Source organism: Uranotaenia lowii, chromosome 2 (genome assembly GCF_029784155.1).
Source record: "Uranotaenia lowii strain MFRU-FL chromosome 2, ASM2978415v1, whole genome shotgun sequence".
NCBI lineage: Eukaryota > Metazoa > Arthropoda > Insecta > Diptera > Culicidae > Uranotaenia > Uranotaenia lowii.
The window spans coordinates 368,061,599-368,078,281 of NC_073692.1; the positions used below are offsets into that span (position 1 = coordinate 368,061,599).

The 16,683-nt window shown below is 37.0% G+C and overlaps 1 protein-coding gene across 1 annotated transcript in view; it reads left to right on the forward strand.

The window, feature by feature from the left end:
- Window positions 1-16,683, forward strand: part of LOC129743136 (patronin-like) — a 249,133-nt gene that overhangs the window by 222,855 nt on the left and 9,595 nt on the right. Inside the window, exons 8-9 of the mRNA XM_055735103.1 lie at window positions 1,109-1,218; window positions 6,983-7,165. Coding sequence (XP_055591078.1) covers window positions 1,109-1,218; window positions 6,983-7,165 — 293 coding nt within the window. The remainder of the gene's footprint in view (window positions 1-1,108; window positions 1,219-6,982; window positions 7,166-16,683) is intronic.

Below are 16,683 nucleotides of genomic sequence, written 5' to 3' on the forward strand. Positions count from 1 at the left end.
TATCTACGAAAATTATATTAAATAAAAAAGGAGAAAATAATAAAAAAAATAGAAATAAATTAAAAACAAATAAATAAAAAAAATCAAAATATTCACAAAAGAAAATTAATTTTAACATAAACTAAAGAATTTGGCAAAAATTAAAATGATCAGAAATAAGAGAACCAAAAACAAAATGTATGAAAATTAACAAAAAATAGAAAAAAAATATTTAAAAGAATAGATAAACATTTATTCAAATCAATCAAAAAAATTAATACAAAAGAGAATAAAACTAATTGAAAAAAAATCAATTAATATATAAAAAAAATAATATAACTGAAAAAAAACGGATCTACATTTAAAGAAATTTAACAGAAGTAATTTTTTTAAACAATTTAACATAAATAAAAAGCTATGTAAAAAATAACCAAAATAAAATAATTAAACGTAGAAAAAATTAAAATTAAAAATTTTCCAAAATTTTAAATTTCCTTTTAGTATAAATTTAACAAACATAAATTAAACAAAATTTAAAATAATAAGAAAACAAAAAAAAATTAATTGAAAAATAGTCGAACAAAATGACAAAAAATGGAAATTATTGAACGAAAATAAATTAATATTGATAAAAACATAGAAGCTATAAAAAAAAATCACGACCAATTAAAATAACAAAACGAATTAAAATTACAAGAATAAAAAAAATTGATACATCAATAAAAACATATTTCAAATAATGATGGGATAGTGTCGAAAAAACTGAAAACTGATGATAATAAAAAAATAAGATGATTACCGGAAACATAACATATGCCATACCAGTAGGGAGGAAATAAAGAAAAAAAAAAATAATAAAAAGTTTAAAGGTTTAACAACATACTTAAAAATATATTTTACTTTTAATTTTAAACCGATCAAAACAAGAATTTATAATAAAATAAATGACGAAACTCAAGGAAGTCTCAACACTTCAATTTAACCGCAAAAGGGGTGGAGTGGATTTTTTTTTTCGAATATCAAGTTCCATGCAAATTTAAGAGATTTATTTCCGGTGGATCTGCTCAAATAAATATCGTATTGTGTAAAATAAACTTATTCAACTTGATTTTTTTTGTCATTTCTCCAGCTCCATGAAACAGAACCTCGTAGTGCTGCTAGCGGATTTGTTCAACCTTTTCGAGATTCATCCAGCCAAGTGTGTGTGCTATCCAGGGATGGACCAGCAACAAATGCCAGGTAAGTGACCGAGTCATGATTTTTTCCCGAATTTTTGTTTTGTTTTATATTTATTCGAATACCCTTTTACGTTGTCATTCAGCTCATTGTCGTAATCGTGCATTTTTTCCTATTCTCTTGCTCATCATATATCTACTCATGGATGGTTTATTTTGTCATATCTCAAGCGAACGGTTTCGTTTTGTTTTACTTTTGATTCAGAAATTGGTAGATCGAAGCATTCATTTCGAACCATACAAAACAAATGTCATTGATGATGAACAAAACTTTGAAATAGTACCCTAATAAAGGTAAACACCCCTCGAAACACCACCAATAAAGTTGTCCCAATCATGTGCGAGAGCAATCAATCCCATTCGGTCCATTCTTCGTGATCATTCGCGTTTGTTTTCATCTGTGCTTTTGTTCAGTCGCGTCAAAACTCATACTAACCCAACTGTTGTTGTTTGTTATTGGTTGCAATTTTTGAATTTGTTTTATTATCTTTTTTTCTGCAAACTGCCCCTCACATTTTTTTTTGTTCTACCATCAATATTTTTTGTATGTATGTGACCAACTGCGTTCATCCAATTTGTGGTTGATTCTTAATTGTTTTATTCGTTTAGGTTTTTTTTCTTTAGTCCCAATCAATTGATTTACGTTTTTATTGTTATGTGGATAATTTCTTGATCACATCATCAAACACATTTCAGTCAAGCACACACACAGTGACACAAGTGAAGCCGCCGGATTTCGCGTCTTCTCAAGTCTTTCGCGTTTTAGATTTTTTTTTTCAACTCCTTCAATTTGAGTTGAACTGGAAAATGGAGCTGCCAGTAGTAAAATTGTTAGCGCGCTTTTTTTTATGAATGTATCTGAGTCCTATATCAAAATTTGCTCATTTGTTGTCTGTCGATTAGATTGGCTTTTTTCGGTCATCTTTGATTCGAAGCACCCTTGTTAGTTTGTACTGGTTCGTCTGCTCTAATTGCTTCTGGTCGGTATCTTGTAACGGTGATTGTAATCGAAATCAAGTTATTTGAATTGGTAAACGATTTTGTAAATATATTTCATCATTATTAGTTTTCACTTATATTAGTTACTTAATCACCTCTCTTAGGAAGGGATCATCAAAAATATTTTACTTCACTCTAGTTTCAATTTATTTAAGCACTTTTGTTTTTTTCAGTATTTCAGGGTTCTGTTTTTCCTCTGCTTTCCTTACTTCCTTTCTGTCACCTTTGTTGATTAATTTGTTGCATCGTGATCGTAAAAGGGGTAAATTATTTTGGGGAAAAGATCTTGGTACTTTGTTTGTAGTTCATGGATCGATCGATAGTGCTTCTGCTATTCCGTTAAGTTTCTAGTTTAGGTTGTTGTTCACAGGTATGATGCTAGGAGAATTGAATTGAATGAGTACTGAAGTCGTTGATGGTAAATGGTTAAAATGTATTTCAGGCTGTTAATTCTGATCTATATTCTCCTGCTGTTTATTCTAATCAATTTTATTTCTCAATTTATGTCAGTTATGTCTTACGTTACAATTGATTTATTTCTTATTTTTTCAATTTTTTAAAACGGCTACATTGAGGTTTTTTTTTTTCAAATTATTGGGTTTTCTCGTCAATGCTGTTGACAACTTTCACACTAACTGCTAATTTTCATAGAGAACTGTGAATTGAAAAACAGTATTGTGCCGTTCGTAAATAACAAATTAGAAAGATCTCCAAAATGTCTCGTTATGACTATTATCGCCAACACTGGAAAGGCTTCATCTTGTTATGCTTCAATTCGGAAGCCTTCGCCATCATAACCTATAGCTTGAAGCGTTTGAGTCTTGAGATCTACGGTTTGAAAACTTTCGGCCTAAAGGTATTCAATTCATAACTTTTAAAATGAAGATCTTTAACTCGAAGATTTTAAGTCTTTGGAACTACAGTGTTAAGACCATCGACCACAGACCTACAGGGAGTGCAATCTAAACTAAAGACTTTCGGATTTTGGAATGAAAACTCTGAATAATTAAAGACCTGACATGAAAATCCTTGCCCTTCTAAATACGGTGAAAGTCTCCAGTCTTTAAAACTTCGATTTGAAGAACGTTAGTGTCAACATCAAGTACATGAAGTTCTTTCGTCTTATCACCTAAACTTTTGTTTTAAAAACCTGCCATCTGGAGAGTTTCGCACCAACACTTGCAGGTTGAAGTACTTGATAATTTTGGTTTGAAAAATTAACGCTATATGTCTTCGGAAATTTGGACCTTTGGCCTCAAAATCCTTCCAACCTCAACCTTGATACTCTAGAGATTTTAAAGCCTCGACCTAAAAACTCACAGTCTTGACCTTGACCACTGGTCTTGCTCCTTCAAACTTAAAGAGTCTCGGCCTAAAAATTTTAAGGCTTATAGAAGATCTTAAAATACCTTACCTTACCTTGACCTAGAGACTCTCAGCCTAGATGTTGTGGGGAATCAGTCATTAGCATCAACCTGAAGACACCATGCCTAAGGGTCTTTTGAAACTTCTTGGTCTACTGGGACTGACACAATTCTCCCGTGTGTTTGGATAATGTGCCTACCCTTTTTCGGAATGGTCTTTGAGAACTTCTTGGTCTACTGATCCATCGGCTTGATTAAAAGTTCCTAGACCTAGGCCCAAAGACCGTCAGATTAAGACTCCGAAATTAAACCTAAAGCTCTTTGGAGAGATTGGAACGTTCAAGGATCATTCTGTCTAAACGAGCATCTGCTTCAATAAGTTGCCATGTATATGGGTCTTTTAAAACTTCTTGGTCTACTGGGACTAGCACAATTTTCACGTATATTTGGATAACGTGCCGCTTTTAAGACTACCCCTTTTCTGAAAGGTATTTTAGAACTTCTTGGTCTACTGACCCATCGGCTTGATTAAAAGTCCCTCGACCTAAGTTTTAGGGCTAGCAACCGTCAGTTTAAGACTCTGAAATTTAACTTAAAGTTCTTTGGATAGATTGAAATATTAAAGGATCATTCTGTCTGAACGTGCATCTACTTTAGTAGGCTGCTGTTCCATTGGGCTCTCTGGGATCGTTAGAATCAGGTTCATTCCCGTAACTTAATCGTCTGTCAAAGCATTGACATAGACGCTTATGAGGCCCAGACTCAGAGCCAACTCGGTGAATATAAGAAGAAGCACTCGCCGTCCTCATCTACTGGATTGACAGTCCAGTGTCAGTCAACGATGCTTCTCCAAAAATCTCCGGACGACGGCACTGTACGACTACTGGTCGTTTAAGGTGGAACTACCGCCTAGAGTATCCACAGGATGTCTTTTTTATTACTTGTTTAACCAGATGGTCAATCCACGTTTGCGAAAACTCTGATATTACTTTCTACTCCTTAAATTCCTCCTGAGGCCTCTGACTTTGGATCTGACCTCAAACTGTCGTCGATTTATCTTCAATGGTGGGAGGTCATACTCGCGCTCCACGGCATACTCATAGACGAAACCACTTTCAGCAATACCTCTTCTCATTACGTCTTGAAGCCTGAACTTTTCTCCAAAGACTCGAGAACCGACCTATACTCGTAATGATTGGAAATCATCGCACAAACCTCTCCTCTTGACGACTGGAGGCCTGATATCTCTTCTGGCGACTCAAGATTCAAGCTAACCTCGTAATGATTTGAGGTTCAGGTACACATATCTCTCCTCTACACAGATAGATGCGTGAGCTCTACTCTAACGACCTCTCCTCGTCTTGACTTGAGGTTATCTCTCCTTCAGGAGTTCAGTTGAATCAAGGCCTAATCTTCTATTGCGATTCCTGATCTGACCTTTCCTCATGAAGACTCGGGATTAAAAACACCACAAAAATCTTTGCTCTTTGCGACTCGAAGCGTGATTTCTCATCTAAAGGCTCGAGGTCCGACTTTTAATAACCGGGATTCGAGGTGTGACATCTTTTGTTTGTCGATCGAGAGCAGCTTCCCAACTGCATAGTGGAAAGATCGTATTAAATGTCGTCTGAAGTCAGTTTAAATCGGATATGATAGAAAATCTGCCATGTTCGTAAATTTTGGAATGATTTGGCTCCCGCGCGGGCTTCAAGTGAGAAAATCATCTTCATGTTCTCTATGCAACCAGCTCAATGCATCCAGAATCCAGATGGCTGAAAATCAGATGAGAATTGAGTAATATTGACCAATAAGAGAACTGAGAAATATTGTCGCTAGTAATGATTCGAAGGTTATGAGAGCAAAACCTCTCGCTCTCTTGCATTCTTCCAATAGGTACGAATAAGGTGTCGGATAACGCTTTATTGGTGTAGTTTTCGTCGTTTTGATAGGTAAATGCTGTTTTTTCAACTTTCATCATTCTATAATGTACATGGAACGTAAATAAAAAAAGCATAAGAATATAGCTACAAAAATGTTTGCTGGGTTATCCTTGACTCGCGCCTGTCACAACACACGTGCTCTTGATGTCTACAATTTAACTTAAATTCAGTTCCTCTGGCTACAAACTAAGCAATGCTGCCATAATTTTGCTGAAACCTTTAGGCTTCTCACTCTGATTACCGCATATCGCTTTATCCTCCGTACTCTCAGATCGTAAAAGTAAGAAAGTAAGGTACCTATTAAATATAGTCGAACCTTTCTATAGGAACACTACGATAATCTCACGCTTTTCCTTGACCAGTTACAAATCGACACTCCATGGTGTCCTTTACCAAATTTCATATGCTAAAACCTCAAATTTAGGAGGTTTATCAATCAGCTTTAAAACGTAAAAAACAGTTTCAGGATACGTAGACTCAATAAATGAAAAAATGTTATGAATTTTTTCATGTTGATCAATGTTACGAAGGTGATCAAAATTCTCCCAGTTTACGGTAATGCCATGATCAGGATTCGATTTTAAGGCTGTTGACATAGAACAGGGCGTCGTTGTTGAAGGCCATTTCGAACTCGTCCATCATAGCCACTTCCTGGTCCATCCTCTTCTGAAATCTGTTGACTTGAACAGTTTCCTCCAGTAGGTACAGCTATTCCTGGGATCGAATCCACCGATCGAACCTCAATGTGATGTTCATGTTGAGCTTGCAGGATTTTTATGTTTACTCAGAAAGGTTGTGTTCACTGTGTTATATGGGTAAATTTTAATAAGTTGAATTTTACAGCGTACATGGATGTTGAATTCATATTGAAATAAACATTCTATTCCAGTATAAAACTTTGGACATTTCTGCCGTGATATGCCGAAGTGGCGTATATGCCATTCTAGATCTCGTCATTAAGAGTGTCTTTATCCCTTCTCCCACTTTCTACTTCTCCATTTTTGGATTCGAATGAAATTTCGAACTCTTCCTCAAACTGATAGGATGATTTTGCCCATTTTTGAGCATTTAAACTCCCCTGCAGAAACGATCAGCAACATAGAGGTCTGGGACAAACATTTTCTTCCATATCATAACGTCTTTACCATTATCCTCGTCTCATAACGATCATTCATTAAAAAAAAAATTAAAATACTCAAACTCCCATCGCCAAAAAAAACTTGTACATTATTTTGGTCTGTTTTTGTTTTGTTTTATTTTTACCATACCGTGTATTATTATGTTATTTTTGTGTAAATTTTGTACAACCGATTTTTTCCGATAATCTCAATGTTCAAAACGCTTCTGTAATTATTCTATCTCCCGGTGCAACAATGGCGTCGTCACTTTCAATCACCACTTCCTGTGAACCACACGTGGCTTTGATTCCAACCTACCGTGGCGTAATTTTGTTGCTAAAAATAAGATTCTGGAACAAACGAGCACGGTATCGCGCACCGCCGAGGCATCGCCACCCAGCCACCGGTCGTGGCCATCCCGGAGCTGCGATCCGGGCTTGATTCGCCGCCCGGAAGTGGCGGAAGCAGTAGCGGGGCCAGCGGCGGAAGTGCCCACTCCAACAATGGCAGCAACCGGCCACCTTTCCAAGGTTTTTGTTGTTGTTGTATATTCTTGGTTTAACCCTCTTTGTATGTGTTTTTTGTTTTTGGGTTTTTCCTGTTGTTTTTGTGGTTTTTCCCCCACCCTTGAATGTTTGGAATTTTCCTGTTATGGTTTTGTTTTTTTCCTTGTTTTAAGTTGTGTTTTGTGTTTGTATTTTCGTTTTTGATAAAGCGAAATTTTGTCCCCCGAAAACTTTGTTTGGTGTTTATTTTTGTGTTTGCATTTTTCAGCTGCTTGAGAGATAGTTTGGGCAATCCATCACATAAAAAAAAACCGATCGAAGTCATAAATTAGCCAAATATTATAGTTGAATCAAGTATAAATATAATTGAATACGTCGATTTTCAGGCCTCTAATCTGTAAACCTTGAATCTGAAGATCATCACTTTAGAATAAGCCTGTCAGATCGCTCGATTTCATCCGGACTTGCCCGGATATTTAATACAAAACTTAGGAACGGTCCGGCCCGGTTTCCTGGTTTTTGTAGAAAAATGCCCGAAATTTTTTCACTTAATTTATTTTTGAATTTTTGCGACAAAAAAACGAAAAAATTTGACAAGTTTCGATAAAATAAACATGAACGATTTTAAAGAAGCCTAAAATACAATTATAAACTTACTTAAGGGGCCTTCAATTTGAAAATCTTTTTTGCGACTTGTATAGCCTGAAGTTCGTCAGTCCGCAGAATGGTCTGAAAACATTTCGGCGAACAGACTTCGCCATCAAGACAAATGTAGCTTGAAAAATGTTGGTCTTGAGATTTTTATTTCGAAGACTAAGTTTTTAGAACAACAGTGTAGACCGGAAGATCTTTTGTATTAAGAGATTAGGCCTGAGTACTGCAGTCTGAAGAATTTCGGTATTTCAACTGGAGAGCTTCAAATAATTCTGGAAGATTCTTACCCACCTAGATTCTCGGTCTATAGAGATTCTGAACCTAAAATCCTCGGAATCCACCTGAAAATCATCGTCTTCATGGTCCCTTAAAGGATTTTTTGACCTGTGGATCCTTGGCCCTCGGCCTAAATATTCGAGGATTAACTTTAAATTTTAAACATGGTCCTCTAAAGAGTTTTTTGCCTGTGGATCCTTGGCTATAGAACGATTTGGTCTAGAGGTTCTTAATCTCGCCCTTAGAACTTACGGCTTTCATGACATATCGTTCAAGGCTTATCTTTACCTTAACCAAAAGAGTCTCGGATTAGAGATCCTAGGCTTAGAGACGACCTTGAAACCAAAGTTTTGTGCCTTCGGCCTAGAGACCACTGACCAAATGAAATTTGAATACCTGTAATTTTGGGTGAAGATCAGACTATCGACCATAACGCCAATAACCGAACCTGGTCGACCGACCTGAAATATTACGGTTGTCTGAAAATTTTCCCCCGTCTATACCAACAGCTTGAGCCTATATTGGAAGAATTTTGGTCCAAAGATCTTCGGGTTAGAAAGTTAGATAAAAAACTATTGTCATGAAGGCATTTAGTCCGGTGGTCTTCATTTCAGATCTTAAGTCAGTTTTTGACAGAAAAACTTTAAGTTTCAGCACCTCAGGCCCTTGAACTTCTGGAAAAAAGATAAGCGGATATCCGGACTTTTAAAATACTACCTTTTGGAGAACTTCCGGCCGAAGGTCTTCGATACTGATGGTCTTTGTCCTGAAGACTCACTTGTCGATCGGCCAGTAGACCTAAGGCCAACATAATTTAAACTCAGGAGCTGAATAGTTTGAGATGGCCTTAAGCCTGTCTATAAAAAGGTAGTTAAGAGACCCTTCACATATACCATACGATCCTAGAAGTTTCTAGATTTAAAGACTTTTTTAATGAATCTAGACTTAAAGCTCTCTGAAACCCCTTAGCTTAAATGCCCGTGGGCTGCTGACACTTGTACCTTAGACAGTTTGAATTTGATTTTGAATTTGAATACCTTTAATGTTAAAACCTTCAGGTTTCAAAACTTAAATTTGATTAACTTTAGCCTGAAAATCTCATGCTGTAAGATCTTAAGACTGACCATTTAAAAAATGCGCCTTATGTGTCTTTTGCCTTAAGATCGACCTGTAAACCCTTGGTTGAATAAATTGTAATGAAGAGCTTCTGAATATTTAGGACTTTTGCTCTGAAAATTCTTGCTCATCTAGACCCTCAGTCTAGAGGCTCATAGCCTCGACTTGAAAACCTATGGCCCAAGAGTCTGTTTCTTCCTAGAAATATTTGAAATAGGGACCCTTTACCTTGACCAAAAGACCCTAGAGCCTAAAGGCCTAAAGTCTTTTGCCTGTAGATCAACCTGTATACCCTTGGGTGAATAATTTGAACTGAAGAGCCTCTAAATATTCAGGACCTTGCTCTGAAAATTCTTGCCAAACTAGAGCCTCAGTCTAGAGGCTCATAACCTCGACCTGAAAACTTACGGTCCAAGGGTCTGTTTCTTCCAAGAAATACTTGAACTAGGTACCCTTTACCTTGCGTAAAAGATCCTAGAGACTAAAGGCCTAGAAATTCTAAGCTAAAACATGACCTTAAAGGTTTTAAAGGACCTACTTTTGAGGACCTACGGCCTCTTCAATTAGAAACCCTTGAAAAACCCTTTCCTCTTGAATTAGAAACCCTTGACCTAGAGATTTTTTCATTGGCCTACAGAATCTAGGCTTTAAGACCGTTGATCTATAGATTTGGCCCTTAGCCTTGACATGAAGCGACACGGCCTATGAAACCGACCTGAAAACTATCATTGAAGGTCTACGCCCAGAAGATTTCACGTTCTTCAGATTTTGAGGTTAAAGGCCCTACAGAGTTTCGATCTAATGACTTCCCAGCCTAAAGACTTCGGGTCTTAAAACTTCTGAGCTTTGTTATTTAAAGCCATTTGAAGACGCTTTTGTCGGATAGATTATCGGCCTGAAGAAAAGTTTGAGAGGGAGATGAATGGAAAATCTACGCCCTCAAGAATTTAGGCATGATAAGCTATGGTCGATATGGCAGATTGTTTTGCCTAAAGATCCTCGAGCGTTGAAAACCGTCTACTTTTATCCTTCGATTTGAAGTTTCCTCTTGAAGAAGTTCAGCCTGTGGATCTTGAACAATTTTTTCGAAGACTTACGTTTTAAAGATTTAGGACAGTTTAGAGGTTTTCAGGCGGAAACTTTGAAGGATCCTTGAAAACGAATGCTTTTATGTTGTAGATTTTGAGCATGCAGGTTGCTCAAGAGCTTCAGCCTGAAGACATTCGACTCCTTCGACTCAAAATTTTCGCCTGCAGATTTTTAGCCTGTGAAAGGCTGTTATCCTGCAGCTAGAGAATCCTTGGTTTGAAGAACTCCGCCTGGAGACCTTCGATCTGAAGACCCTCGATCTAAAGGTCTGCATTCTGAAGACATACATCCCTTATACCTTCGGCGTAAAAAAATTGAAGGCTTTCGGTTCGAAGATCTTAAGCCTGAAGATCTAACTCTGGCTTTACATCAATAGTTTGGGCTTACAAATTTTCAGCCTAAGGCTTTAACATGTAATCAACGTGAGGTAAAAATAGAAAGTGGCTGAAAGGAAGATTAAATTTTCCAATTTTCGACATCTGTAATCAATTTATTTCCAATACTTTCAGGATCTTTTAGCTTTTTTTTATTAAAATTAACTATGAATAAATTCATTTGAAAAGGTATAGAGACATCACTAGCTTATCGAGACTTCGATCCGTTTACGTATTCACCTTGACTCATTTCATTCCATTTGGTTTCTGTTTGCGTTTGCTAGCTTAATCTAAATTTTCATCTCGTGTGGGTTCAAAAGTGTGTGTGGATTTTTTTGTTTGGTTGCAACTCTAGTTCCAAATTTGAAAAAAAGCCTTTTTCGATTGTACATTTGAAATGCTTTTACCCGGGTGTGTTTTCCCTCTAAATTATAGTTATACTTATACTTCACCACCCAATATCCATTTACCATTCTTCCAAAATGACGACGAAATGATGACGAAGCCATCAGCCACCTCGTCGTACCTAATTGGGCTTGCTTTTTTCTTGCTAGTTGGATGAACGCAAAACAACGTGCCAAAATCCGTGCCGTTCTTCTCTTTCACTTTTATTTTGTACTTTCTTACTCAACGTAACAATCTGTGTGTCTGTTTACAAATTTTTGGTTTGTCGTTGGCTTTTTTTTTCTCGCTACTTGCCGCTAGTTCATTCCATATTCGGTTGCAGTTTTTTTTTCGTTGCATGGTAGCGTGCCTCTTAGCCGGAATGCAATGCAAAAAATTCGAAAGAAAAACCCACGAAAATTTCACCATTTTGCGTGTCATTTACCCTTAGAGTTATTCCCTTCCCTCCCCGACGATTCGTCATCGTCTTCGTCGCTTTAGTTTTCATTTTTAAGAGTCAATTTTGATCCCCATATTGTTCAACCGCACTAGTAGTTTGAAGTAGATTTTGGTCTGTCTGTTTTTTGCAGGCATCATTTTGGTGCTTCACTTTTCGCGCTTGTCCAACTTCTCTCACATTTCAAATGCCATCATCACTCAACAACATTTACAGCACGAAACTATTTCGTTTAGTGGAGGTTTTCAGCGTGTTTTTGAATCGAGATTTTTGTAGAGTTATATGAATATGTGCTGGAGACATACGGGGTTAAAACATTCCGCGTGAGGACCATTAATCCAAAAACAATTAGTCTAAAGACCTTAAATTTTTAGGCCTTCAATTTGGAGAACTTCGTCTTAAGACTATCAGTATTCACACATTCGGTCTGGAAATTTACGAACAGAAGATCTTAAGTCTGAACACTTTTGGCATGAAAACTTTCGTTATAAGTGTTCTTCAGCGTGAACACCGACTTGTAAATCAGTCTGTAGACCTTCGAAAACTGTGTGTATTTAAAACTTCTAACTTCAGTCTTAAAAACTTCAGTTTGGATAGGTTTGGTTTGAATACTTTGAGATCAAAATTCTTCGCCCTGAATAGTTTATCCTGATCAGAAGATCATTAATCTGAACACTTAGGACATGACAAATATCGATACAAAAACTTTCAATATGGACACTTCCGGTCTGGAAACAAATAGTGTGATTTTTATTGACTTTAGTCTAAAAATCATCAGTGTTCTAAGATGTGTAGATCGGCATGAAGACATTCAAAAATCTCTAGCCTCTAGACCTTCAGTTAACACAAGCTTTCACAAGCTTTCAGACCTTCCTCCTGAAGAAATGGAACTTAAAGACCTTATTCCGGAAAATCTTCAATCCGAACCTGAAGAACTAATAGTTTTCGGTTAAAAATCTTCAGTCTGGACACTTCAGGTCAGAAATTCTACAGTTTGAAGACCTTTGATTTGACGACGTTGTAAATACAAAGACTGAAAGCCTAAATAAATTGGAATGAAGACTCTAGATTTGAGGACTCAGCGCTGATAATTATAATTAGCACAGAAAAACTCAAAATATTTGAGGCCTTATGCTACGAAACCTTTTCTTCTTGGTTAAGGACTCTTGGTACACACATCCCTTACCTCTAAAGCCTCGAATTTCATACTTTCGGTCATAAGGCTTAAAAGTCTCTTGAACTGAAAACCAAACTTCCTCTAGAGACCCTTCGTCTTGACAAAAAGTTTCCTGGCCTGGATTTTCCAGACCTAGAGATCCTTCAACTAGACTCTTGGCCGTGAGCTAGAGTTAATCGGTCTTAGGACCCTCAATCTCAAGACTGTCTATCTAAGAGTTTGTTGGCTCCTAAATATTCAGAAATTCCTTGTCCAAATGACCTTTGGATTCTAGGTCTAGAGACCATATGTCTCAAGGTGCTCAATCTTTGTCTTAAGAGCTTCTTCTAAAAGAATCTAAACCTCACGGCAACACGGAGAATAAGGTATAGTATTTTCAACAATAACCCACTTATATTAAGTCATATTTGATTGAATGAATCATTTTGACTGATTTTAGGCATTCCACAATAAGTATTGTAGATTTAACTAGAACAGTATGATTGAATAAACAATAAATATGATAGATTCAATTTTATTTCTATGATACAATTAATGAGCTCAACTATAGAAAATTTAGATTCTCCTCATATATTTAATGTTACTCTACTATTTTCGGAATAAGACGCTAATCTGATTTTCCAAACCGGTATCAAGCGTAGCCTTCCGCTGTTGTGGATTTAGCTTTGGGACACTCTGGAGAAAATTCCCTGGAAGACACAAACACACAGTACATAAATTTATAATTTATTCGATGCTTCGACTGATTTATTTCCAAAACAAAATGTTTTTAAAAATTTAAAAATTTTAAGAAAAACTTACCAATCCTTAGAACGTTCCTATAGGATCTATTCGCATTTCACAGCTTAGCCTGTGAGTATCGTTTCCCGCCTTCGTCGATATTTCCAATGAAAATGAATTTGCCGGGAACTGCTGGCCACGAAAAAGCGACTTTTGACTTGAAGAACTTCGATCTAAAGATAATTTGTCTAGAGACTCTTCACCTTAACCAAAAACTCTCGACCTGAAAAAGACCCTTAAAACCTAAATCAACGAATCTGCAGCCTGAAAACACTTGATTTCGTGACTCTTGGCTTAGAGATCCTCGATTAACAGACAATCAGCATAGAGATCCGTCGCTTGGCCAAAGATTTTCAGCCTTGGTGTTTTAAAGAGACGAACCAGCCCGAGGCTGAAAGTCCCTATAATAAAGAAAAAAAAAGCCTTGGTGTTTATCAAAAATCTTCGACCCCTAAAGACCCTTATACTAGAGGTTTTCTGCTTAGAGGTTCACTGTCTAGAGACACTTGGCCTACAGACTCTTACTCATAAACTGAAGAAACTTTGCTTCAGGAAGCTAATTCCAGAGACCATCGTCAAGGATGATTTGGCTTAAGGATCCTTGACCTGGGTTTAAAAGCGTTGGCATAGAATTCTTCTCCTTGACTAAAAATATTCTTAAAAACCTAAGCTTGGCTTAGAGACACTCGGTCGGGAGACCCTCAGATGAGAGACTCTAAACATTAATCTCGAGTTCCTTAGCCTGAAGAACCTTCATTTGAAGACCACCGGCCAGATGTGTTAATCGAGGATCTCTAAGCCAAAAGTCACGAAATCAAGTTTTTCTAGACTGCCATTGATTTAGGTGTTAAGGGTCTTTTCCAGGTCGAGAGTTTTTGGTTAAAGTGAAGGGCCTTTAGACACATTATCTCTAGGCCGATGTTCTTCAAGTCAAAAGTTTGTAGTTCAGGGATCTCTAAACGTATGGCCATGAGGTTAAGATTTCCTAAGATTGGAGATCTGCGGCCTCCAAAATTTTTGTCTATAGGTCGAAAGATAATTTTGGGATTGACCAAATAACCCTTAAGAATGTATAGTTGAGGACCCACAGCCTAGGCTAGACACTTGTAACATAGAGATTCTCGGTCTGGAAAGACTCGACTTACATCCTTCGTCTTGAATGAAAATCCTCGGCTTAGAGACGCTTCACCTTAATCAAAAACCTGAAGATCCTTACTATATGTACTAAACCACCGATAAGATATCCTTGGTATTTCTTGAAGATTTTGAAGAACCTGTACCTAAGGATTACAGCGTATTGACATCAGACTAGAGACTTGCTTTGGAGACACTGCGACTTTTGACTACTCGAGCAAAAGAATCAGCCGTTTTTAATCGTTATCAGTTCAATCAAATTTTATGAAATAATTTCCTAAACATTTGCGTAATTTTCGCATCAAAAACAGACCTGAAAACATCCGTGCTTTCATATTCCGGTGCATCTCGCTAGAAAAAGAAAAAACAGATGAATTACGACGTCTTGGGAAAATATGATGTCAAGCAAGATTGCTCACGGTACGTAAGCAGCTCAATGGATAAAGCAGTAGATAGATAAACTTAGCAATAGTAGCCCATTCATTATGCGAAACAGTTCCACAGTAATTTAGGGAATCTGTTTCGGAGATGCTGCTGCTGCCAGAAAGGTTGTCATTCAGCTGAGATACCATTTGTGGTGCCCCCTTTTGTATTGTAATCAATGGGCAATGGTCGCGGCCATTAAATATAAGTGAGTACAATTAACACAGTTTTTTCTGTTTTGCTTTTAATCGCGGGCTAAGCTGCCTCTCGGAATGGGCTGTTGTGGAACATTTTAAAATGTGGGAGACGATTTAAAAATATGGGAGTGCGCAATAGCGCGATGTTTTCGGGGAATTTGAAGTTGACAACATTTGTCAAAACACAATGTGTACATTCGCCTTTTTGTCACAGTGACTGTTTTCCATGTTTTATTTACGACTGAGCGACGATTTTGGAATTGATTTGGCTTATTTCGAATGAAACGGAATCAATCGGGGAGCGATTGGAGGAGTGATTTTTTTTTCATCACTTAGTCCGATAAAAGGTAAAAAAACTAACCATTTTGCCAACTTTTTAGCTTCACAACTTATGTGTTCGCGATCTCAGATATGGCCCAAATTGCAATTGTAAATCATCTTTCATCAAGATAACGTTTCCCATTACAAGCTGCATCGAATTTTCAAAGGTGTTTGCACTTTTGAGGGGGGTTACGCAACTTCTACCGGTAGCCAATTTTAGACGCTACTTTGCTGGCGAAGCTCTTCGAATGTCGTTAAACAAAAACAAAGCCGCGCGTGAATTTATTTTACCTTTTTTTGCCGGTTTGAAGCAATATTGCCCAATTCCGGTGAATTTTTAACAATTATTTTAGCAATGATAATGTCAACGCGCGCCAGTGATCATGCATTCGAGGAATGTAGACTTTCGCAGAATTTTGCACGGGCTTTTTGGCGATTGGAGCTGGGAACTGCCTCTATTAAATTGTGATTGAGTTGCAATCAGATAATGATATCTGATGCAGGTTTGGGTTCACAGCCTAATTTCGATTTTGGATACATACATCAAAGTAAATCACATTGTATTGCGTTTTTGGCATAAATTTCTTGAGTTTTTTGAAACATTCTACAGCAAGATTTTTTTACACGGATTTACGAAATCTGAGACCTGAGACCTATGCTCCGAGATCTGAGACCTGCAACTTGGGTTACCATAGACATGGAATTTAGGACCTAAGACATGACACATGAGACATTACTAGTGAGACGTGAGACCAGAGAAGTAAAACGTGAGACTTGTGACATAAGAAGTGGTACATGCGACGTGTGACGTGAGAGTGGAGAGTGAGACTTGAAAAATGAAATGTGAGACGAAAGATGTGAGTAATGAGAAATGAGGAGTGAGATTTAAGACATGAGAAGTGAGATTTATTTTATTTTTTGAAAAAAAAAATAGTGAGAAATGAGATGTAAAAATTGAAGAACAAGGCGTGAGACGTGAGAAGTGAGAAATGTCTTATCTTTAATGTCTCACGTCTCATGTCTTATGTCTCATCATTTCTCATGTCTTATGTTTCATGTCTCACCTTTCAAACCTCAGAGCTAAGCTTCCCTCAATTTAAAACATTTCTAAGTAAAAGGACTTTTCTCTTTTTTTCTCAGATATCTTGTTGATTGCGAAA